The sequence below is a fragment of the Hyperoodon ampullatus genome (genome assembly GCF_949752795.1).
Source record: "Hyperoodon ampullatus genome assembly, chromosome: 6".
In the NCBI taxonomy this organism is placed as follows: domain Eukaryota; kingdom Metazoa; phylum Chordata; class Mammalia; order Artiodactyla; family Ziphiidae; genus Hyperoodon; species Hyperoodon ampullatus.
In genome coordinates, this window is record NC_136919.1 from 61,472,752 (window position 1) to 61,499,409 (window position 26,658).

The 26,658-nt window shown below is 36.2% G+C and overlaps 1 protein-coding gene across 3 annotated transcripts in view; it reads right to left on the minus strand.

Moving 5' to 3' along the window:
• Positions 1-26,658, minus strand: part of CCDC171 (coiled-coil domain containing 171) — a gene marked incomplete at both ends in the record, with an annotated part of 355,055 nt that overhangs the window by 21,387 nt on the left and 307,010 nt on the right. For all 3 annotated transcript variants that reach the window (XM_079707044.1, XM_079707043.1, XM_079707042.1), the window contains one exon: positions 25,662-25,814. In XM_079707044.1, coding sequence (XP_079563170.1) covers positions 25,662-25,814 — 153 coding nt within the window. The remainder of the gene's footprint in view (positions 1-25,661; positions 25,815-26,658) is intronic.

Below are 26,658 nucleotides of genomic sequence, written 5' to 3' on the forward strand. Positions count from 1 at the left end.
AACGGGAATAAAGACACAGACCTACTTGAGAATGGACTTGAGGATATGGGGAGGGGGAAGGGTAAGCTGTGACAAAGCGAAAGAGAGGCATGGACATATATACACTACCAAACGTAAGGTAGATAGATAGTGGGAAGCAGCCGCAGAGCACAGGGAGATCAGCTCGGTGCTTTGTGACCGCCTGGAGGGGTGGGATGGGGAGGGTGGGAGGGAGGGAGATGCATGAGGGAAGGGATGTGGAACAGATGTATATGTATGACTGATTCATTTTGTTATAAAGCAGAAACTAATAAAAAAAAAAATTTGAGACCAAAAAAAAAAAGAAATGAATTACAGGGCAAAAAACGTAAAAAACACAAACACATGGAGGCTAAACAATATGTTACTAAATAACCAAGAGATGACTCAAGAAATCAAAGAGGAAATCAAAAAATACCTAGAGAACAATGACAATGAAAACACAATGATCCAAAACCTATGTGATGCAGCAAAAGCAGTTCTAAGAGGGAAGTTTATAGCTATACAAGCCTACCTCAAGAAACAAGAAAAATCTCAAATAAACAATCTAACCTTACACCTAAAGGAACTAGAGAAAGAAGAACAAACAAAACCCAAAATTAGCAGAAGGAAAGAAATCATAAAGATCAGAGCAGAAATAAATGAAATAGAAACAAAGAAAACAATAGCAAAGATCAATAAAACTAAAAGCTGGTTCTTCGAGAAGATAAACAAAATTGATAAAACATCAGCCAGACTCATCAAGAAAAAGAGGGAAAGGACTCAAATCAATAAAATTAGGAATGAAAAAGGAGAAGTTACAACAGACACCACAGAACTACAAAGCATCCTAAGAGACTACTACAAGCAACTATGCCAATAAAATGGACAACCTGGAAGAAATGGACAAATTCTTAGAAAGGTATCACCTTCCAAGACTGACCAGGAAGAAATAGAAAATATGAACAGACCAATCACAAGTCATGAAATGAAACTGTGATTAAAAATCTTCCAACAAACAAAAGCCCAGGACCAGATGGCTTCACAGGTGAATTCTATCAAACATTTAGAGAACAGCTAACACCAATCCTTCTCAACCTCTTCCAAAAAATTGCAGAGGAAGGAACACTCCTAAACACATTCTATGAGGCCACCATCACCCTGATACCAAAACCAGACAAAGGGCTTCCCTGGTGGCGCAGTGGTTGAGAGTCCGCCTGCCGATGCAGGGGACACGGATTCGTGCCCCGGTCCGGGAAGATCCCACATGCCGTGGAGCGGCTAGGCCTGTGAGCCATGGCCGCTGAGCCTGCGCGTCCGGAGCCTGTGCTCCGCAACGGGAGAGACCACAACAGTGAGAGGCCCGCGTACCGCAAAAAAAAAAAAAACTAAACTAAACCCCATAGTAAACTTACCAACTATATTAGTTTCCTAGGACTGCTATAACAAATTGCCACAAACTCAGTGGCTAAAAACAACAGAATGTATTCTCTAACAGTTCTAGAGGCTAGAAGTCTGAAGTCAAGGTATCAACAGGACCGTGCTTTCTCCAAAGGTTCTAAGGAAGAATTCTTCCTTGTCTCTTCTAGCTTCTGGTGGTTACTGGCAATCCTTGTCATTCCTTAGTTTGGCGCTGCATCACTCCAATTTCTACCTCTGTCTTCACATGGCCATCTACCCTCTCTGTCTCTCTGTGTGTCTCCCCTTAAAAGGACACTGGTCACTGGATTTACGGCCTGCTCTAATCCAGTATGAAGTCATCTTAATTTAACTGATTATATCTGCAAAGGCCTTATTTCCAAAAAAGGTTACATTCTATCTGAATGAACATCAATCCTGAGTGAACTTCAATTTTCTAGAGGACTCTATTCAGCCTACTACCCCAACTACTAGCAACATAAGGAGGAATGAATTAGGGTTATTACTCTTTTAATTTTGGGCTTCGGGCACCTATGCAGTTCTACTTCAGACTGTTTTAAATAATAGCTTAAATATTAGTTCAGCAAAAACTCGTGGCTTTCCTAAGCCCTATTAACTTTTAAAGGTCATTGCTGATGAACATCATCTCTCATTAAAGCTATATGTTTAGCCTTCAAATGTTACTAAGCAAATGGAGCAAATATTTTTTGAGGCCTAGTTATATCTTAAAGTGAACTAAACTTTTTCCCCTTCATTTCCAATTGCTGAATATTTTACTTTCATTATAAACAAAATATTCAGAAAGCAGGAGGGTATTTTTAAAGTGTATTAAATGATGCCATGATAAACATAAGCTTTTATCCAAAAGTTCCACAAACACCCTATGAAAGAAATTTTTTAATGTCTGTGAACATTAAAGTCTCAGAATCTCTATAATATATGTGCAACTATAATTTTCTAATAAATACATGTAGAAATGGTTTATAACAATGGTGATACACATGGGTTGTTGTTCCATTATTCAAATTCATGTTATAGCAATTTATTGTCTCTCCCAAATCCCAAAGTAGCTTGATTTGCTAGGATCATGTTTTTCACTTTTTCAAAAAACATAATTGTATTACAATAGGATATTATTTATGCAAATAAATGAGACAGATTAAAATGTTAATTTTATAACCTATGAAATAAAACCTCTGTATTCAGGAAAGAAAAGTATTAAAATATAAAGCTGTTATCTCCTCCTGCCATCAATAAGCCAGGCATTTAACAATGTATCTTGAAACCTAACTAAATAAGATGATTTTAGGCAAAGATACAAAAATGCCAATCAGAAGGCATTCTAATGCTAACTCCAGCGCTCTGCCTAGAATAGGGGAGTTACTCTGACGCCTTGGTGGTTCCTTCCTACGTTGGGAACAGGTAAAAATTATAATTCTACGCTCAATCGATTAGAACATGATAGAAATGGTATTAGTCATAATAGCAGGGACTTTATAGGTATCCTTACTTTTAATCTTCATACAAGCCTACAGAGAGAAGCTATTATTATCCTCATTTTTACACATGAGGAAACTGAAGCACTCTTGAAGAGGCTGTTAAGTGAACCAGGTTCACATGGTTAGCAAGAGATGAAGCCAGGATCTGAATAATCCTACTCCAGGGCCCCAAAACCCAGCCACCGTGAATGAGCTCTTGAGTTGGACTGTGTTCAAATCTTTGCTTCAGCACCTGGTAAGCTGTACAATATGGAGATAATAATAGTACCAAAAAATAATATATAACCACAGGGGTGTTGTAAGTATTAAGTAAATTAACACATATTAAGTTCTGAGAATGTTGGTTCACACATGGAAAGTACTGGATAAATGTTAGCTAATCCTCCTCCTCCTCCTCCTCTTCCTGCTCTATACCAACCCTCTGGCTTGAAAACCACATATATATCCATAAGCCCTGTTCTGTTTCACGTTTACAGACTGTGCCTTTACCTGGAAGAAACTTTCTCTTGGTCACAAGGGGGCTTCAATAAGAAAAGGATTTAGGCCAAAAAGAAAAGTACTGGCCACAGTGGTTTACAAAGAGCCAGCGGTCTCAGTTCTTTGTCTTACTAGCTGGCTGATGCTGTACAAATCACACAACTTTTCTGAATCTCATAAATAATACCTTTATCACAAAAAGTTATAAGGTTGTATACATAGGAATATTTTGAAAACTGTAAAGAATTGCAGAAACAAAATTGTCATCATTATGGGGAAAGAAGCCAACTCATAGCTTGACCTTGATTGCATATAGCTCAACAGCATACTGCTTCTGCTCACACAGGTCTCCCTGTCCGGAATTCCTTATTCATCCCTATCATTCCTTCAAAATCAAGCTCAAATACAAATTCTCAAGAACATCCTAGCCACTCCAGTCCAAATAAATCTAACTCTTCAAACTCTATGAATATTCATCATCTTATTGCTTTACGTGAGTCTGTCCTGACTCACCAACTAGATTACATATCCATCAAATCAGTGACACTTCATTGTGCCTTTTTGTATTCAAAACTCCATATGCAGATACAACTATCTTTCTTACATAAAATATGGGAAGAGAAAGAGCTCTAAAAGATTTCAGAACTCTTCAAAAAGGAATTAAGCTCATTGACTGATGCAACAAACTTTTGTTGGTCACTTAGTAATGAGTCAGGCACAATGTGGGGACTAAGGATATAAGGATGATTAAACACAATACCTGACTTCCAGATCCCAAGCTTAGCAAGATCAAAAGTGTACGTAGGGGCTTCCCTGGTGGCGCAGTGGTTGAGAGTCCGCCTGCCGATGCAGGAGACACGGGTTTGTGCCCCGGTCCGGGAAGATCCCACATGCCGCGGAGCGGCTGGGCCCATAAGCCATGGCTGCTGAGCCTGCGCGTCCGGAGCCTGTGCTCCGCAACGGGAGAGGCCACAACAGTGAGAGGCCCGCGTACCACAAAAAAAAAAAAAAAAAAAATGTACGTAGGCCTGCAGGCCTTGATCTTGATCTAGTGCTAGATGTACATGTCTGGTTTGAAAGAGCAGCAGTGATTTGACGTACTCTTTGAAGGTATTAAGTTGATTCCTGGGACCTGACCCTTCTTTATCTCTTTTCCTAAATTGTTAAGAATCACTAAAGGAAAAAGTTTACCAGTGCTCCCAAGATTTTTCCAAACCAAGGACAGTCCCTGGATCAGGCTGGAACCTTGGAAGGAGCTGAAGTGGGAATAGTACAGCCTGATAACTTAAAAATAAATTCATAACCCCAACTGCATAAAAAATTCCATCATAAGTAATTGGGATATATCTCAATTCTCCTATATGATCCCAAAATAAATATATGATTTTTTAAAGATGGGATTTATTCATTTAATAAATATTAACTCATTGTTATTACATGCTTAATTGTTATGATTTCATATCAATGAGCCTGTTTTTTTGAAATATATAGTGTTCTCACCATTTACAGAAATAAAAGCAAGCACAAGTTCTTATCATCCTCTATATGATGTACTTCATATCCATCTCGAGGTTCTGAATTCATCAGTAAGTGTTTGCATCTGACTTCTGCTCCTCTTGTCCTTAAACTAATGTCCAACTGCCATCATGCCAATTCTAGGGTTACTGAATTAAATGCATCAATGACAACAGTGACAAAGCTGTTAACAATGCTGAGAAACACATGTGTACTACTGGATCATTATTATGTTGCCATGAACCTGATAGAAAACAGGAAATCTTCAAAGGGAACACTGACATCAAACAGAGCTGACAAGACAGCCAGCATTTTAACTCAGGATCTGTCTCCTTACTCAGTTTGGTCTGGGTTCAACAGCTACAGCTCAGGGTTCGGGGCTATTCTCTAGTGGGCTGACATTCCTACCACCAGATTCTTAAACTGTTTCTTCTTTCTTTCTTTCTTTCTTTAATTTGCTGTTCTGCATTGCTACTAATGTTGTAGGAGCTCTTTATCAGAGTTTAAGATTTCTATCCATAAATAAAGCAAAGAACAAGTTAACATAAAAAAATAAATAAAATAAAATAAAATTTCTAGAATACCCTATATCTTTCTTATGGTATATTTCTTATGGTAAAGAAACATAAATAGGACTTCTCTGGGGGTGCAGTGGTTAAGAATCTGCCTGCCAATGCAGGGGACACGGGTTTGAGCCCTGGTCCAGGAAGATCCCACATGCCGTGTAGCAACTAAGCCCGTGTACCACAACTACTGAGTCTGCGCTCTAGAGCCCGCAAGCCACAACTACTGAGCCCGCGTGCCACAACTACTGAAGTCCACGTGCCTAGAGCCCCGGCTCCACAATGAGAAGCCACCACAATGAGAAGCACGCTCACTGCAACGAAGAGTAGCCCCTGCTCACCGCAACTAGAGAAAGCCCATGTGCAGCAACGAAGACCCAATGCAGCCAATAAATAAATAAATAAATAAATAAATAAATAAAATTAAAAAATTAAAAAAAAGAAAAATAGTTTTTCCCCCTAGGGATATGGAATGTTAACACATAAGGATTATTTGTTGCAAAATTATGATTTCTACTAAACTAAAACATGTATCCTAAGCACTCTCTTTACTTGAACTTAGACCTTAAAAGAACAGCTCTTTTATTCTTTGTATTATTTTTAAGGCCTACAAGATGGTCAACTAGAATATCCCTTACCATCACCATTATTACTTATTTATTATACTTCAATAGTATGCTAGTGACTGAATAAGATAGAAACAAAGACACAATCCCTGATCTCAGGTGAACAGTTCAAATACAACCACATATGGGAAATTTCTTTCCTTTCCCATTTTCCTTCCCTTAAGAAAGGGGGTTGGGGAGATCATAGAAACAACATTTTCAATAGTAATTTGACATAACAAATGATCTTAATAATAAAGAATCTCTGAACCCACAGAGGCAGAGGACCAAACACAACCACAAGCTTGGCTTTTTGGTAACTGAACTCCTGAACAGGCTGGTAAACTTTAAGCTGGTCTACATAATTTGGAATTTGTGATGGAACTTTCAGCAAACAATTTCTATGTTCCAGATATTGTGCTAATATCTAGGAATAGAACAATCTCCTATTCACATGGCACTTCTAGTCTAATGGGGTTAGTCAATTAACAATCAATTACAATATGGTAAATTAATGTTATAATAGTATAATAGGGTGTTTGGGGGGAGACTTGGACTTTAAAACTTGGGGAAAAATCAACTAGGCACAAGGTAGGAAATAACATTACGAACAAAGGAATCAGCATATATCAAGGCTTGTGAGAGAGACAACCTGACACTAATGTTTACTAATTTAAGTAAAAAACAAACTAATTTAAGTTTAAAAAAAAACAACTAATAGATTGGTAATGCTACAAATGCCAAAATTTATAACCTTATATTAGGTCTTTGATTTTGTGATTAAAAATGAATTGGCTTATTTTATATAATATTTGAATATTTTGTTTCTAAATCACTAGTTAAAAGAGGGTTTCGGGCTGCTGCTTATTGTCTAGGGTGTTTTCCAAGCTACACATTCTGGGTCTCTTCAATAAATGAGCAGCCAATTTGAATAAAATTTCACAACTTTCTATTTTTAATACTGGATTTGAAACACTAAAGATACCAAAATGTTGGTATAAGAATTTTGATCCAATGAATGGAACTTATGGTTCTGGTGAAGATCATCTGAAATAAATTTCCATAACGATTTTTCGGTTTTGATTCCTTACTACCATTGTATTTCAACATCAGTGTTCCTTATGCCTCCTATCTTATCCAGTGTTACCCTATGGGTGCAACTTAAAAAAGAATAAGAATAAAAAGTTAACCTATAAAAATAGTTAAAATCACAATGGTATTCCAGAATTGCTCAACCTAAGTAATAAATTAACCAAGGGTCAAATCAGGAGTACTACCTGTGAGTTCCACTAGCCAACATTCTAATTTTATATGCATTCAGGGGCTGTCAATATTCCGTAACAAAGGTGAAAATATTTAAATACTCGTTTTATTTATTAATGTAAAAAACAGAAACTGAAACAGATGCCATTATCATCATGAATGACCTGAATCGTCTGAAAAACCTGCCAGATGGGGGAGGTAACATAGAAGTGACAAAAACCCATGAGAGGAAAGCCTTTAATTTGTACCTACATGCTCTGGAATGTTACCAAGTAGGACGGAAGGTTGTGACAGATTAATAAAGTGAAAGAGAAAAACATTTGTTTAGTACTGGAAGGCACCCTAGAGATCATCTGGTCAAATCTCCTCCTTTACAATTGTGGGAACTCCCAGAGAAGTCGCTCGCCCAGGACCATACAGCCAGTATGGCAGTGCCAGGAGTACGTTCCTAACTCTTGACTCCTCAGTCCAGTGTGTTTCCATAGCCCTGAATTAGGAGCACATCCCTTCAAATCCTCTGTGCCTCAAAAATCACAGGTAGATATGCTGAAGAGGTAGAGCAGTGAGTACATGTGAGTTGTCATGAGAAAGACAGAGAGGGAAGATCAGTGAAATGTTTGATAGACTGGCCAACTTTTACATCTTTGTTGGCTCCCAAATTCAGTCTGCAAGGTTGGCTTTATGTAAAGGGTCCTCCTCTTACTCCCAATAAGGAAATTCTGTGAATGTCCCTACCAAAAAGGAAGTCGAGGCATAAAGTCAGCTACCTCTGCACTTCTGTTCCCTTGTAAATTTCCTTCAGTCATTGAAAAAGAGAAATGACCATAACTGACTTAGAGCTTAACTGGATAAGGTGTTGAGATGTACAAGTAGATCAAAGACTGCATATAGGAAAGCCACACTTCAGTGTGGTACTCTGAAGAGTCTTTATTAAGTTTACTAAAGTCAAGTATAAGATGCAGACTGAAAAACACATGTTAACATGTGCTAACACATGATTTTATTTCTTTAAAGGTTAACTATATGCTTTTACCCAAAATATGTACATCACTATTCTCCCCAAAACAAATGATATAAAGTTATATATTTAATGAAAAAATCAGCATCAGCAATCAAAATCTTATAACAGTTGTTCCTTAAAAAGTTTATGCATAAAGTAAAGCAAAAATATTTGTTGTTCCTGTCTTCTTGATATGACAGGGGCTCTCAAACTTTTTTAATGCAGAAGTCTTTTGTTAAATTAAATCTTACTCAGAAATTTAACTTCTAAATAAGCTAAAAGTAAAGTTACCCTGCTTAGAATAGGGGTGGGAGTGAGAAATCTGTTCTCTAGGCTTCCCCACTCCCACCCTGAGGTACCCATATGAAACAGGGATAAATACAACTGAGACTTACTAAATGGATGTTTCTAATAAATGATAAACCCCTCTAAATCTAGCTTTCTTAGTTCTGAAATAGGGACCAATTTAAACTCTTTCAAATATAGCTAAAAAGCATTACTACACACCTGATGTCTTTGGTTATCAGTGTCATTAAAAGAAGAAACAACGTGGTTATAAAATCTGAATTATTTTAATAACCTTACTTTGAATTTCTTGGTTTTTTACCTGCTTTAGGAAAAACACTTAGCTTATTTTAAAGAATTGGAAGATTTTATATTCAAATAAATATGAATCAGGAAATGTAAGTACATGAACCAAGATATTAAACAAAGATTACTCCACAGGCAAAATATAACAATATATAAATAATGAATACCTATTTCTACATAGGATATCTATATAGATATACATATATATATATATCTAGATTCAAAACTCCTTCCTAGGCTGCCTTCTTTTCACCAAAAAAATGGTTATACTATCAAGAAAAGCCAAAAATGGATAGGGAATACATAAGAATCTATAATAGCCAATATGTTATTTAATAAAATATTTTAAAATTTAAGTCATAAGCCACCAGGAGGATTATCACTTTATCATGATAAAATTAGATATAATCTATACTGTATACAATCTATATGATACATTTTTTCAACCAAATTCGTATTTTCAGTTAGAACTCATCAGAAATAAGATGGTGGAGACTAGATACATAAAGCTGTAACCTTAGCTGGCCCTTACATTCTGGAAGGGTATCTTTCCAGTTGGTGTCAGACAAACACTGAGAACAAAAGGACATCCAAAGGAATAAGCTGAATTCAGATTCTATCAAAGTATGCCCTAAGCCAAAGTTCTGGGAAACCAAGACAGCTATTTCTTCCCAATTTCTCAGCTAACATAGAATCTTAAGAACAAATGTAATATATCCAAACTTCAAACCAGTATAACATAGAAGGGTTACACTTTCAATTCTCTGTGCAAAACAAAACTTCAAAAGGAAAGAGGAAGGTCCTTTGTCCTAGGTAAAAGGCCTAAGGCCTTAACCATAGACCTAGTGAATTTGCCACTCTTCATACACACTTTTTACTGAAAGAAAAAAATTAGCTTATTTTTGCACAAAAAACTATAAAACTTTTATTAAAGTTTAAATGTTCTTGTCTCTTAACAGCCTAAAGGCACATTCAACATAAACTTGGTCATTCTTAATGTTTCTCTACTACTTCATAACGTGGATTCCATTTTCTAAGAAAAATGTCTACTTCCATCTTTAGTTCAAGCATGGACTTTGGACACAGAGAGAGTAGTTCCCATCTTGGATCCCACACAGCATGATCTTAGGCAAATTACTTATCCTCTCTGGGACTGAGCTGCCTTATCTGCAATATAGGGAAATAATATTTCTCTCATAAGATTGATATGAAGATTAAATAAAATAATAAATGGAATAGATATAGATAGAATATGTCTCTATAGCACCTGTCAATTAGAAAATGTTACTGATATTATTTGGGGATTATTAATTTAAACTCAACTTTGAATTAGCTGCCCAGCTTTCTCCTTCAAGACATGTGCACTGTATCACCAACACAACTATTCATTCACCCATCCATTCCTGACAATCAACTACCTATGCATGAACTCTTAATTCGACTAGAACAAAAGTTTCCTTGTCCATACATGGTTCGGAATGAGTCCCTTAATTGGTCAATGAGTCTGACTGAAAAAGATGTGCCTTGACCACCCACTTGGTTGGATTTAATGTCTTGGATGTGGGAAATTTCATTTTAAAGAAATCATTTAGCTGTCTCTTGAGTATTCGGTTTGGCATAAATCATGCATTTTCAAGCAAAAGTTTCCTCCAAAATTATTATGAGAATTATGACTCTTTATGTTTGTTGTTCAGCTGCCCACCTTACTTTTTCGCATTGCTTTCTATTTAATGGCCACTTTTCAAATACTGACAAATTTTAAAAAACATTCATAGCATGTAAGGGGAGTTTTAGTCATCTAAAATACAATGGAGCTAGAACTACTTTAAATATGTAGCTCTAAAATTTATGATATCAGTGACAATTGTATTGAAAATCCCGAAGTATTGGAACCATCTAATTATTAAGACTTTTACTTTCCCTGCAGGTGTGAATACATGATTCTAATAAGCTTTCTCACTATGAAAAAACATACTTACATTAAAATATTAAAAACTATTTAATGAGGTCCATTTCCTTCCAAAAGTAAACTGAGGTTGTGTCTGAACCAGCTTGAGGCAAGGGAAGTTTCAAACATAACATTTTTAAAACTAGCCATTATTTCCCCCGTTGAAAAAAAAAATTGCAATTTTACTTCCTAACAGCAAGTGAAACTGTCAGGAAAATTTAGGTGTAATAAAACTGGGTGGTTAAACCAACATGCTGGACTTGAAATAAAACTGAATTAAAGGAATTAAAATTAATTCTTATGTCAGTCAACCCTTTAAAAATACTATTCAAAACTTACTGTTTTTACAAACAGAACTTCCTTGTTCTTAATAAAGTACAAAGTTAACCATCTCCTTAATGACCACTAATAGTGCTGCAGTTGAAATTGTGCATCGAACAATATTTTGCATAAAAATGTGTTGCTTGCTTCTGGCAACTTTTCTGCTGAAATAAAAAGTTGTCAAGCAGGGTGACTTTAGTGGTACAGAGTTTGAAAATGGTGGATTCAGTCCAAGGTTAGCTAATAACGGCCGACATGCCCTGGAATCTTGAGGGCTAAATCAACATTGTTTTCACAGCTGTAATTAAGCCACCTAATCAGAAGCACATTTTGACGGGACAGTTTCTGGAAGCCAGACATTACAATTTCTTATGCCTGGAGCGCAGTGGCCATGAGAAGTCCTCGTTTAATTTCAGGTTAAAAAGGGGAGGGGGCAGTAAAATAAAAGGACTATTTTTTTTAAGCAACATACAACTGTTGAAATGAAGCAGGCCTACGTGTTCATGCCTTGACCAGCCTTGCATCCCACCCTCCTCGAGCTCTCTGCTGAGTCCCCCAACTCTCAAGTGGCAGCTGCACACAGTGAGATGAAGAGTCTCTGCCAAGATCAACAGATGAGCTGGTCTAAACTGGCTCTCTGTGTGTTCTGACTGTAAATTGTGCTGGTGATGATTAGAGAACTCTAACACAGGATGTCGACTCTTAAAACTGTCCAGAGAAAATAATTTTTTTTAAGCTCAGGAAAAAAATTTTTTTAACTTTTTTTGTGGCTTGGTGCACAGTGTTGTGTCTGTAACTTTCATATGATTCAAATGAATTCACCCAAATTAAGCAACTCTATTATTAAAAAAGAAAAGGCCATGGCTTGGCTCATAGCAAGGACCTTCGTCTGGGGTTGTTTATGTAACAGTGCTGTAGAGTGTGGTTCTCCACCAGCACACCAGTCATGTGCTTCAACCACCTGCCAACTGAAGATATCCCTAAAATGATGAAAATCGAGGATGTGATAGTCACATCTTATCAAGTAGCCATGTGGATGTCTTTAAAACAGCTAAATTGCCAGCTGAGTTTGCTTTCTGCAGTGTTGTTGCATTCTGTAACATTTAAACTTTCAACCCCAGAGGCCATTGTAAAACTATCAATATGAAGGCACTAGTGGCTGGAGTCTGATTACATTTAGTTCTGCATTTTAATTACATATGGATTCTATTAACTAAAACTTTTGCCTTATAGGCAACATTTTAATCAAATTACTATAATTTTCAAATATGTTACAATAGTTTAACAAGTTAAAAGTTCACATTCCAAACATATTAAATATCAAAAAAACCTTTGCATAAAAAAAGGAAATACTCCTTACAGATACTCTAATATATTTTCAGATTACTTTGGGGACTTTTTGGGGACTACCTGGTTACAAGTTTTATTGTGAGATTTATTTAACTGGTGTACATTTGTAAATGGGTTATTGGTGTTGAATATAACCAAATTCAAAATACAATTATGTTATTATAAGTTTAGAAACATGCACTCACTTTATTGTTGTAAATTAAAGCAAGAACAAAATAAAGCACGGTTAGAATCTAAGTACTAAAAAGTATGTATAACTTCAGTGAAAGAATTTTTGAGCTGAGAGGGAATTTAGATTCCATCTAGTTGAAACCCTTCATTTTACAGCCAGGAAAAACCAAGACCAAGGAGCTTGTGTGATTTATTTCCCAAAGCTTTTTGAGTTGATAACAGAGGTTGTTCTAGAATCCAAGTTTCCTCTGACTCTCTGTCATGCTACTTTCCAGTACAATACACTGCCATTCTGTGTAAGCAACAATCTAGCTCCCTATTCCATACCTCCCAAGAACTAAAAGAAACATTTTGTCAGGTGGCAAAACACACTGGACATAAAATTAACCACTTTAACAATTTTAAAGTGTACAGTTCAGTGGCATCAAGTACATTCACAATGTTGTGCAACCATCATCACCATCTTAGCTCTAGAACTTTTCCATCACCCCAAAAGTAAATTCCATACCCATTAAACAGCCATTCTCCATTTCCTATTCCCCTGCCCCAGTCAACCACTTATCTGCTTTCTGTCTCTATGGAGACAGAACATGTCCATTCTGGACATTTTATATCAATGGAATCATACAATATGTGGCCTTTTGTGTCTGGCTTCTTTTATTTAGCAAACTGTTTTCAAAGTACATCCATGCTATAACATGTATCAGTACTTCATTCATTTTTATGGTTGGATAATATTCCATTGTCTGGATATAACACATTTGTTTATCCATTTATCAACTGATGGGCATTTGGGTTGTTTCCATCTTCTGGCTATTTTGAATAGTGCTGCTATGAACATTTGCTATTTTCCTTTATTTAAAAAATTTTTGTTTCATGGCATTCCTAGTAGTTGTAAAGTGGTATCTCGTTGTGGTTTTGATTTGCATTTCCCTACTGACTAATGATGTTGAGCATCTTTGCATGTGTTTGTTGGTCATTTGTATATCTTCTTTGGAGAAGTGTCTATTCAAGTCCTTTCCCCATTTCTAAAATTAGGTTGTTGTCTTTTTGTTGTTCAGTTGTAAGAGTTCTTTACATATTAGACCCTAATCAGATATATGAATTATAAATATTTTCTCCCAATCTGGGGTGTGTTTTTTTTTTTTTTTTTTTTGTGGTACGCGGGCCTCTCACTGTTGTGGCCTCTCCCGTTGCGGAGCACAGGCTCCAGACGCGCAGGCTCAGCAGCCATGGCCCATGGGCCCAGCCGCTCCGCGGCATATGGGATCCTCCCAGACCGGGGCACGAACCCGTATCCCCTGCATCGGCAGGCGGACTCCCAACCACTGCGCCACCAGGGAGGCCCTGGGGTGTGTTTTTTTAATGCACAAAAGTTTTTAATTTTGATGAGCTCTATTTTTTATTTTCTTATTTATGCTTTTAGTGTCGAATCTAAGAATCCATTGTCAAAGCCAAGCTCATGAAGATTCATATCTAAGTTTTTTATTAAGAATATTAGCTCTTATATTTAGGGCTTTGATCCATTTTGAGTTAATTTTTATATATGGTGTGAAGTAAGAGTTCAAGGAAATATATTTTTGAAAATGAGCTTTTTAGCGATTTATGTAAATTAGACTTCTATTTCTGAAATAAATCTCACATACTCTTACTTTTTGCTAGGCCCAGGCACAGTTAATTTTAATTTGGTATATCACTGTTATCATCAAACATTTACTGAGTACCCACCGTGTGAGTAAAAAGCATTATACTGGTCATTTTATGGTCTATGTGAGTAAAGATATACAGTCAGGGGCCCCATAGATCTGAAAAAGTTTAAAATTATTTAAGTGGTATGCTGAAAAGAATGTTCTTCTCTGTCAGAAATAATTTTCAGTCTTGGGTTTTTTGGTTTTTATAGGAAGAGTAGTAAAGAGGAGAAGAAATATGCAATTTGGATTACCTGAAAGTATTTACTTTAAATTTTACGTTGGTATAATAATATATAAACTATTCATTCTCATTAAGTGTTTGCTAGAGACATACATGAAATATAGTTTGATGGGAATTAAGAAAATTTTGTGTGGGAAAATCTGACGTGGAACTATGGTTTGTGCAAAGTATAAGTGCCATAACAAGTGTGTACTGAAAAGCAGCACTAAAGGACTGCTCTTCCAGTTAATTTCAATTCAAATAAACCAGCATTTTATTGAGGTGAGACCATTATAATGAATTATAAAAAATATCACCTCACAGACTCACAATATGGTAATCCATACACAACTAATTGATTATATAAGTCAGACTACTATATAGTTCTCAGACAGGTAAATTCAGTGATGAATGAGCATAACAAAGGAAACCCTTAATTCTGCCAACTGAGAGATGAACTAAAAAACCAGATGGAGTCAGGATACACCTCGATGCCAATGATAAAGAATTTTTGCTTTCATGAAGAAAGTGTAGAGCCAAAATACGTTTTGGGTCAAGCTATGGTCTGACCTTATCTGTGTGTTGGAAAGATAACTGGCACTAACGTGGCAGACAAGATGGAAGGGGAAAATCTACATATGGGGAAATGCATTGGAAGACCATTGCAATAACCCAGGGAAAACTTAATGTGAACACAAGGGTAGAAAGGAGAGACTGGGTCTAACAGATCCTGTGGTGGTAGAGACATTAAGACTTAGCAACTGATTAAATACTGGTGGTGGAGGGAAAGTATGTAGAACAAATGTTAAGGGTGCTACGTTGGGCTGCGAGGTGAATAGCTATGTCAGACACAGGGAACATAATGAAAGGAGAGTTTGGGAAAATGGGGAGTGGTAGAGTTAGATAACATGTTCAGTTTGGGACCTCAGTGAGTCTGAGGTTTTTGCAGAAAATCAGAATGGAGATTTCTGAAAATCTAGCAGGTAACTGAAGCCTTCAAAGAAATCAATTTAGTAAGAAAGATCAAATAGTAGAAGAGATACTCAGCATATTTAGTTGCCACCACTCTGAACAACTGGTAGGACTATTGAGAGCATTAGATTGCCAAACTGCCATCTCTATTCTCTACAGCTTAATTGCTAATTGATTATAATGATCAGAGTTGGAAATTTTCATTCTTGCTACTCTTTGCTCTACCCTTGTAACATTTCATCACTGAAGAACAGAATTATATAAATATATTTATTACATGTAAACATATTTTATATTTATACTTATATATAAAATATATCTAATATTAAATGTTTATAATAAAATGTTGGGTTGGCCAAAAAGTTCGTTCGGGTTTTTGTAACAGCATACCAAAAACTCGAACGAATTTTTTGGCCAACCCAATATATTTATATATTATATCAATTATATATGTATATACTTAAATATATATAAATATAAAATTTATAATATCTTGCCCCTACAGTCACTATACAGATATCATTCATCATAAAAGTAGCTCCTCTTACCGCAAAAAAAAAAAAAAAATTAACTTTTAAGGGTTTCCCTGGTGGCGCAGTGGTTGAGAGTCCGCCTGCCGATGCAGGGGACACGGGTTCGTGCCCCAGTCTGGGAAGATCCCACATGCCGCGGAGCGGCTGGGCCCGTGAGCCATGGCTGCTGAGCCTGCGTGTCCGGAGCCTGTGCTCCGCAACGGGAGAGGCCACAACAGTGAGAGGCCCGCGTACCGCAAAAAAAAAAAAAAAAAAAAAAAAGTAGCTCCTCTTAAACTGCATCATACAAAAACTAAAAGGCTACAGAAGAGGTGTGAGGCCAGTGGAATATACATTATTATTATCTCTAGGCCCCTGTTTACTGTATAAAAAAAGCTTGAGTTTCTGGACTATGAAAAACCTTTAAAAGTTTGGAAATTTGTGTCAAGGATCAAGGAAAATGTTTGCATATTGACTGGGCTGTCCCACCTTTTGATGTTTTTGTTTCCCTTATTTAACTCTGTTAGTATCCAAAGGCCAGAGCTGGAGCTCATGATTAAAATGTGGAAGGATTTAATGAGTATCTAAGTAAGCAATATTTAGTAAAAGGGTAAAACAAGGGCTGTTATGACATAAAATGTCAGTGAATTTTGAGAATTAAATGGAAAAGAATTAAATGGAAAAAATTAAATGTGCAGTTGGGAAGAGTAAGTACATAAAGCAAAGGGGGTAGATGTTTTCCAGTGCCATTAATGGAGACGTATGAGTCAGAGGGCTTCTCAGAAAGCTGAGAGTCACAGCCACAGTGCTCCTCCACAAGTCTGCATTATTTCTCACCATTCTCCACCTGATTCACGCTGCTCAAGTCATACAGACGTCTTTCCATCCCTTCAGCATTCCGTGCTTTCCCTTGTCAACTCCTCCTTAACCTTCATTATCACAACTAAGATCTCCATTCCTCAACTAGACCACCTGAAGCCAAGGTCAGATCCCCAGTTATGTGCTCTCATACCACTCTGTGATTCCACTTTAATGTCATTCTTTTAATTATCTGTATAATGGTTGTAGTCTCTACTCCACTTGAAAGCCCTTGATGGCAGAGATTTGTTTTAACCCACACTGCAGTCTCAGAGGAAAGCACCAGACAAGAAATCAGAGGCCTTGTTCTAATCTGATTGGGTTCTAATCAAAAACCTGGGAGTAAGTCTCGAGAATCTGTACTTGATACCACTGAACTGCACTGTACAGCCTGTCTCAACAAATTAAGGCTTGGTTTATGGCTCATTTTTAAAAATTATTTTTCTTGAAAGATGAAAAATTTCAATAATAAACATGAGTAATCAACTGAGATAAAGTAAAGTTTATGAAAACAATTTAACTAGAGTAAGTTACTTAAATTCTGTCAGTTTCTTTATCCATACAATACTAACAAACAATACTTACTCTCTCAAGAAAATGTAATAAAAATAAATATGACAGAATTTTAATTGAGAACTTAAGATAAAGGGGATCCTTTTTTTTATCTTAACAGATAAAAATAACATTAACCAAAGTATCTAAACCCTTCTGCTTGATTAACAGTATAACACCACTTGACAACTATCGAATCTGACATAATCTGAAAAATGATGCAATGATCTCTCCCCTGCAATATACTAAATGGAATGCTCCTCTGATTTGTTACTCACTATTTTCTCACAAATAAAGTACTGTAGAATCAAAAACATACTGCTTAAACATACAATGGAAATGAGGCAAATCAATACTGTAGCTTGAAGCACCATAACTCACAGCAAAGTATTTGGGTTTGGCATTCTATGTTTCACAGACTGAAATATCATGTGTTTCTCCACAGTTGTGGGTGTGCCGGTCTCCAAACACCCACAAGTAATTGGTTCTGACTGCTGTACTGTTCTCTACTGGACTGTACAGGATTCAAAAGCTCTTTACTCAAAGCTCTTTCTGGTTACTATTACTCAAGATAAAAGCTCTAGAACAGCCCTAAGTTAATGGGTCAAAGACCAAAACGCTGAAAATGTTAAAGTCCTGGCAAGTATACAATTGATGAGAACTCTTAGATGAACTCCAGCATCACTATTACATGTTACTGAACAAAAAATGAAAATGTCACCTAAAGGGGGATAAAGCTTTTAAAGATGACTATTCATATCTGCCATACAATCCATCTCTTTCTATGCATTACAATACCATGATATATTAAGTTTTTTCTTAACTAATAATGAATATTTATTTTTTATTCTTATCTAGTGAAATGGTAGAAAATTTAGAAATGAGCATATACTGACTTTCCTGAGTTCATTAAGTAAGTGATAACAACAGCAGCTAACATTAATACTGTATTTAGTATTAAATGTGCTAAAAGCACTGATTTAAGTGTTGTTTTAGATCTTTTGCCTACTCATAAAAAGATTTCCTCATGCTTACATATATTTCTTAAAGCTACAAGTATAGCTTAGCTGTATGATATATACGTAACTATCAGAAAAATTTGTATGTGTAGGGAAGCGAGCCAATATTTACTGAGGATCTACCAATACGCCAAACACTGTATCTTTGTTTAATCCTCACAACAATCCTACAATGTAGGGAATTTCACCTACATGTTACAAATACTGAAACTGATGCTTAGAGTATTGTGTGGGTAATAAATAAGAGTGCCAGAAAGCACCCCCAAGTCTGCCTGACTCTAAAGCTATATATGAGGGGAAGGAGGTGATGGTAATTGAAGCAGGTACTGGAGCAGAGAGCTAGTTCATCTGAGGACCCAGTAATGGAGTTTTGAGAATGGACCAAAATAACAAATACAGAGACCAAATAAGAACATCAAGAGTGAAACAGAGAAAGAATCAAATTAGGTTATAAAGTAAGAAGCAGGGATTGGATGGTGCAAGAATGGATTGGAAACATGTGAAGGTAGGGTTTGGAGTGACTGCTGCAAGCAGTCTTGGGCTCCAGTGGGTACAGGCTGTTTGGGTGAGTTGGATGTCTTTGATTCAGAGGGGGAATGGAACTAAAGCAACAATACATTTCTATTACACAAAAAAAACATATATAATTTAACTCATTAAATATATGTACTACGCATGAGGCCTATTCCTCAAATCAAAATAAAGCAAAGATTTTTTACAGCTCTTCCCCCTTAACAAGGTGTCAAATTGCTAGACATCCTTCAAAGACTCCTGCAAACATTTCATCTTCTCAGTACCTTCTTCTAACAATGTTAGGCGGAATGAACTCCTCCCTCATCTATGTTCCCACATACTTTATACATGCCTATTTTTAGTATTGATATTTGCTTATGTGACCATTTCCCTTGCTAGAAGAGGAATCCACAAAAGTAGAGGTTATGTCTTCACCTTCATCCCCATGAGACAGCTAAAATGGTAGACAAAAATCCAAAAATGTCAATAATTTTATTAAACTTAAATGCTCTAATCACCCAATTAAAAGCCAGAGATTGTCAAATGGATAAATACAACAAAACCAACCATATCTTTCTACAAGAAACCCACTGTAAATATAAAACATAGGTTAGGGCTTCCCTGGTGGCGCAGTGGTTGAGAGTCCGCCTGCCGATGCAGGGGACACGGGTTCGTGCCCCGGTCCGGGAAGATCCCACATGCCGCGGAGCGGCTGGGCCCGTGAGCCATGGCTGCTGGGCCTGCGCGTCCGGAGTCTGTGCTCCGCAACGGGAGAGGCCACAACAATGAGAGGCCCATGTACCACCAAAAAAAAAAAAAAAAAAACATAGGTTAAAAGAATGGGAAGAGATATATCATGCAAACACTAGTCAAAAGAAAGCTGGAGTTAAAAAAAAAGAAGTAGAAGAAAGCAGCATTATGAAAAAGGTGATAATTGAAATTATAAAAATGGACAGTACAGTGGACAGGGTCAAAACCAGACTACGGGAGGCCTATTTTAAGAAGATACTGAAACATATTTAAGTCATTCCTGTCTTAGAACTCCCTGAATCCTCTGAACACTCCACTCCTATTTTTCACACTTAATAGCTAAATCTTTGCGACAGATGCCTAAATTCACTTCTTTTGTTCAACTTCCACTAATTTCACCATCTCTTGCTGAAAGAGCCTTTGTTAAGTTTACCAAGGGCCTCCATGCACTAACTCCAAAGGCCATTTTTCAGTCCTCATATCACTTGCTTTTCAGCAGTATATGACACTATTGGCATGTCACCCTTCTTGAAATTCTCTCTTCTCATGGCATCATACTTTCTTGGTTTTCCTCTTCCCTCTTTGCCTGTTCCTTCACAGCTTCCTTTGCAACGTTACCCTCTTGTACTCAGGCATTATATGCTGGAGTTCTTCAAGCTTCATTCTTAGGCCTTTTTCTCTTCTTACTCTATAAACCATCCCTATGTCGTCTCAGTCTTGCTGACAGCTTCAAGTCCTACCCGTATAATAGTGACTTGAAATTGTTATCTCCAGCTTGGCATCTTCCTTGAATTTCACATCAAGCAGCCTTTGTGACATCTCCAGTTGGATGTCTCAGTGGCACCTCAAACTTAACATACTCAAAATTAAACTCACAATATCCTCTCCTGTTCCATTGTTTCTCTCTCAGTAAATGAGATCATTAATCCATTTCCAAAAGCAAAAAATCCTAGGAATTGTTTGACACACCCCTATCTCTTGTTTTTCACATTCAATTGTTTCTTCACACTACAGCCAAAGTGATCTTTTAAAAAAAGCAAATCCAAGCATATCACTCCTTCTTTAAAGTTTTTCAATGACTCTTCCTTTGCTCTCAAAACAAAGACAACAAAGTCTGACCTCTGCCCTTTTCTCCAGACCTTTCTTATCTCAGAGTACTCTTGCCTTTGCTCTCTTTATTCCAGCCATACTGGTCTTCCTCAATTTCTTCAATTTCTTCCTTCCACCACAGAGCCTTTGTAGATATCTGCGCTCCTCTCCTCCTGATCTGGAACACTATTCTCTTCCACCCCTGGGTAACTTATACCCAGTCTTCAGATACTAGCTTATGCATCACTGACCCAGAAAAGGCTTTACTGATACCTTAGACTAAGGCAGGCTCATTTGTTTAAAAAAACTCTTATACACTTAAGTTCTTCTCTTTCAGTGAACTTATCCTGGTAAGTAATTACACATTAATTAATGTGATTACATGAAAAATATTTACTTTCACTATTAGATTTTAAGTTCATGAGAGTAAAGATTGTCTGTTTAGGTTCACATGACATCCCTAGGACTAAAACTAACCCTGTCACAGACCAGATGCAGAATAAATATTAAACTAATGGGTGGAGAAAAGAGTTAACAAACAATAATACAAAGAAGGCAGAGCTCAACTAAGTAGAGGCCAGAGAGCCAAAGAAGAAAAGTCGATAACAAGAGAAACAAAGGAGATGAGTATTTAAAGAAGAAAGTAGTTGAAGCCTCATATGTCTGAGAAAGATGAAAGGAGATGAGAAGGAACCAATGGATAAGCAGAGCAAGCAGAAAATTATTGGTGACCTTTAAGAAAATAGTTTCAGTAGAATGAGCACATAGAAGAAGAAAGTATAGACTGCTTTTCAAGAATGTATCAGTGAAAAGAGGGGAACACAGGCTGCAGAAAGGGCAGAGAGCTCAGCCATGGGAATATACTAATGGTGATCATAGAGCAGGAGTTACATGCTCAAGGTTACAATAGGAAGCAGAACAAAATGACACAGTTTGAAACTGAAGATGTTATGTTAGTAAATAATCTTTTCCTATGGTGCAATCCAATTACTTTCTATAAATATAATGGTAATAAAAATAATAGCTAACTTTTTTTGGATTATTCACTAAGTGCAAGGCAAAGTGCAAAGTACTTTAAGACTTCTCACTACCTTTTTTTTTTCTTAGATTCCATATATATGTGTTAGCATACGGTATTTGTTTTTCTCTTTCTGACTTACTTCACTCTGTATGACAGACTCTAGGTCCATCCACCTCACTACAAATAACTCAATTTCGTTTCTTTTTATGGCTGAGTAATATTCCATTGTATATATGTGTCACATCTTCTTTATCCATTCATCCGATGATGGACACTTAGGTTGCTTCCACGTCCTGGCTATTGTAAATAGAGCTGCAATGAAATTTTGGTACATGACTCTTTTTGAATTATGGCTTTCTCAGGGTATATGCCCAGTAGTGGGATTGCTGGGTCGTATGGTAGTTCTATTTTTAGTTTTTTAAGGAACCTCCATACTGTTCTCCATAGTGGCTGTATCAATTTACATTCCCACCAACAGTGCAAGAGGGTTCCCTTTTCTCCACACTCTCTCCAGCATTTACTGTTTGCAGATTTTCTGATGATGGCCATTCTGACCGGTGTGAGATGATACCTCAATGTAGTTTTGATTTGCATTTCTCTAATGATTAGTGATGTTGAGCATTCTTTCATAGGTCATGAAGAACCTAGGAGTAAGACGGGAATAAAGACACAGACCTACTAGAGAATGGACTTGAGGATATGGGGAGGGGGAAGGGTAAGCTGTGACAAAGTGAGAGAGTGGCATGGACATATATACACTACCAAACATAAAATAGATAGCTAGTGGGAAGCAGCCGCATAGCACAGGGAGATCAGCTTGGTGGTTTGTGACCACCTAGATGGGTGGGATAGGGAGGGTGGGAGGGAGGGAGACACAAGAGGGAAGAGATATGGGAACATATGTATATGTATAACTGATTCACTTTGTTATAAAGCAGAAACTAACACACCATTGTAAAGCAATTATACTCCAATAAAGATGTTAAAAAAAAAAAAAGACTTCTCACTAGACCTCCCAACATCTCTATTAGAGAGTAGTATCATTATCCTCATTTTACAGACGAAAACCTGAGACCCAAGCCACCTGATTAGCAACTGACAGAAGTTGAATTGGAATCCAGATATATCTGACTTGTATGACAAGTCAGATATACCATTAATTGGTTAACCCGGTATCTATTCATTCCTCATTTCCTTGTCCCTTGACTCATTATAGCTCAAGGTGGCCACACAACCCATTTCCAGCTGATGGAATATAAGTGGAAGTATGTTTGGAACTTCCTTGGAAGGCTTTTTCTCTTTTAAATATATAAGCATTTAAATATACATTTAATATCTGTTATCTATTAAATTTATATTAAAATTTCTAAATATTAAAAAAATAAATATATGGCATAAATACTTAAATATTTTCTAAGTGGAAAGCCTTGCAATGCTTTATCATATATATAAAACAGGTAGTGCTGGGCCATCCCATTCCTCTGACTTGAATGTCATTCCAAATCCTAGAGCTGGCTTCCATCTTATGACAATCAGGGAGTGGCAGAGAAATTACAGAGAAGCTGAACCACTAAACCAATGACAATAGCCACCTACTTCTAGACTTCTTGCTGTATGAGAAAAAAAAACTGTCTTAAACATGTTAGTCAAGTTTTCTGTTATTTACACTTGACTGTACTTCTAATGGATGTAATTCCAAAGCCCATGCTCTTATCTACCAAACTATATAATCTCTCATCTATGAAATTAAAAGCTTAACCTCTCTCAGAGTTCTTAAGTGGTTCAAGTTAGAAAGTGCGTATAAATGTCTTGAAAAATAGAAATTAGTAGACAAATTTATTATTGTTTTCAAAACAGTGATTCTCAACTAAGGGAAGAGACTGGAGAGCATATATCCCATAGAAACATGGGATTAGGCAGCAGTGTCCTAGAAGGACACATCAGAATCTCATGGGGAAAATTTTCACATTACACACATTCCCTTTTGAGAATCACTGCCAGAGTGAACCTCCTCTTACTAATAAGATGATGAGCATATCCTGTAAATCTGTTCAGAAGGTTGAGAAGTGGAGCTTTATTATGATAGTGGGGGATATTAAGCACACCTCCATTAAGACATCAATAGCTTAATAATTGGTAAAAAATTTTTTGAACCCATGGGAAACAATCCCACCTTACCAAACTTTCTCAGAACATAAACAATTATTTTTATATGAATAACAGTAATAAACAACCAATAATGGTATGACCCAACAAAGCTGACATAGTATAATGTAATATTAACCAATGGGATCAGAGAGTTAACAGGAAAAAATGTAAATGTGTTTCAGAGAAAGACTAGAATGAATTCCAAATACTTACTCAAATCTTTATAAAGCTTTCCTCTTCATTTTGATTTCTCTTATTTGAGGTCAAATTTACTACTCTCTCACTAAGAAATTAACAGAGTAATTTTACAAATTGAACTCAACTGAATCTCATCTCAGGTCCCAAATAACTAGTTTGTTCATTTATTGGATTAGGTCCCCGTATGTTTCATTCAATAACCATTTGTTGAGCACCTACTGTGGGTCAGACTATTCTTGGCACTAGAGTGCCTTTACAGCTGTGAAGAAAATAACCAAAATTGCTTGTCCTTATGGAACTTATATTCTATGAGGGTAAGGAGCAAACAGACAAAAAGCAAATAAATAAAATACAATATATGTAAGTTGGTAAGTGCTATAGTGAAAAAAATAAAGCAAAGTGAAGGTAGACAGGCAACATGGGGTGAGAATGAGACAGAGCTTGTGGGGTGGGGGAGGGTTAGTGGTTGCAGTTTTAAATACCATGGTCATAAAGCTTTCATTTGGACGCTGACACTTGAGCTAGGACCTGAAGGAGCGGAAGAAACAAACCACAACTATGCATCTATTTGCTTTAATGCTAACTCTTTTTCTGTTGAATATATCATTTGAAATTGGTCAATAGCTAAAATGGCAAAATGATACTGTTTTTCCTTACAAGTCACCCAGATCCATTCTAATCAAACCAAATAGGGAAAAAAGACATTCTAATTATTGGTAACCCTCTGAATCTCACTGTTGAGATATGTTGACATACCTGGCTTTTGAGGAGAAAGTTTAAATGTGTATTTTATTCCTTTATGTCACAAATATATTCATTTTTTGATACTCCCCAAACGTGTATTTCAAATGTAGAAAATTTTGTTTAGTCTTAAATGAGCCCAAATTTCATCATGGGCTAAAATTTTAAGACATAAAATGACTGCCGAAACTGAATTTTAATCATATAGATGAATCACAACATGCATCTTTAGCTGGACATGTATTATGGATAAGACTAGCTTTCTACAGAGAATAATCACATGTTCTAATTACCATTTTGGTTATACGCATAATTAATAATATTCTGTCTTAATGGGACACACTGAATCTTCAGACAGTTGCAAGCTTTAACTATGCATACTGCCAAATCCAACTGTCAGCTGCACTGCCAAACACAAAGGAATCTTGATGTAGTGTTTTAGCATTGATAACAATATGCATATCTTTATACATGATACAATGGAAAAATTAATTGCTTTTCTTCCTTCAAAATTTTCTCCACACTTAATAATTTTACGTTGCTTGATTGATTACTCACCCTAAATTATATATACTGGTGAGTGATCTTATGAACAACAAAAACATGAATGTAAATGTGACCCAAGATTCAAAGAAGAAAAAAATATTGTAGGACTTACTGATTGTAAACTTTCATTTTCACGTAAACAAGCTGTGTGAAGTTCTGATTTCAAGGTTGCAATGTGACTTCGATGAGATGTCATTTCCTTTTCTAATGTAGCAATTCTAGTGCTTGCAAGCTGGTAGACATGCACGAAACTTTTAATCATAGCCTTAAGAAATAAAAATAATGCCACATACAATTCAAATAAAGCTGTCCCCAAAGGAGAATTTCCATAATTTGAAAGCAAAATCATTAAAATTTTAAAATAAACAACTTTTCATCCTCCTTTAAAATAATAAAGCTAAACCTCACATTTTATATTGAGAACCGTGACTATTTTAAGAAAGTTTGGGAGAAAATAATTGAGACTTTTTTCCAGAATATTTATTTAAATAAGGTGTACTTTGATCTATTGTGCTTAAAATTTAGAATGCAGTTTTTAAAGATGGCACACTTATTACCTTTGTAAAGTTAAATTCAAGTTGCAATTTGACCTAAATTTCAATCTTAAGACACACAACAGATGGATATATAAGCAAGATATTTCAAAATGAGCTCAGTAAAATTTTCAAACCACCTAGAAAACAATGTTTTGAAACAAAAGAAGCTGAACTAATCCTATGATTTTTTAAGAGTAAATAATATGATTCCTATATTGTAAGAAAAGCATAATTATTTTCATTCATATAACAAAGGAACACCCTTGCATTACACTGGATATAATAAAATAAATAACATAAGCAAGTGCTGGTAACTTTTTCTCTTCCCTAAGTAGTGTAATATTTGGGAGAATTGTTGGGCCTCTGTATCACAGTTTAATCATATTTTGTAGACTTTTGCTTCTAAAGCAAGCTGTAGTGAATTTTAAGTCCAAGAATACTATTACACCTTTGAAAGACTAAAAAGTCTTTCAACATACTTCAAATACAGTAAAGTAAAATCAAATATTTCAAAGACATATTCAAATATAATTTTATGTTATTTACAAGAAAACCATGTTCCAACTGCAGCCA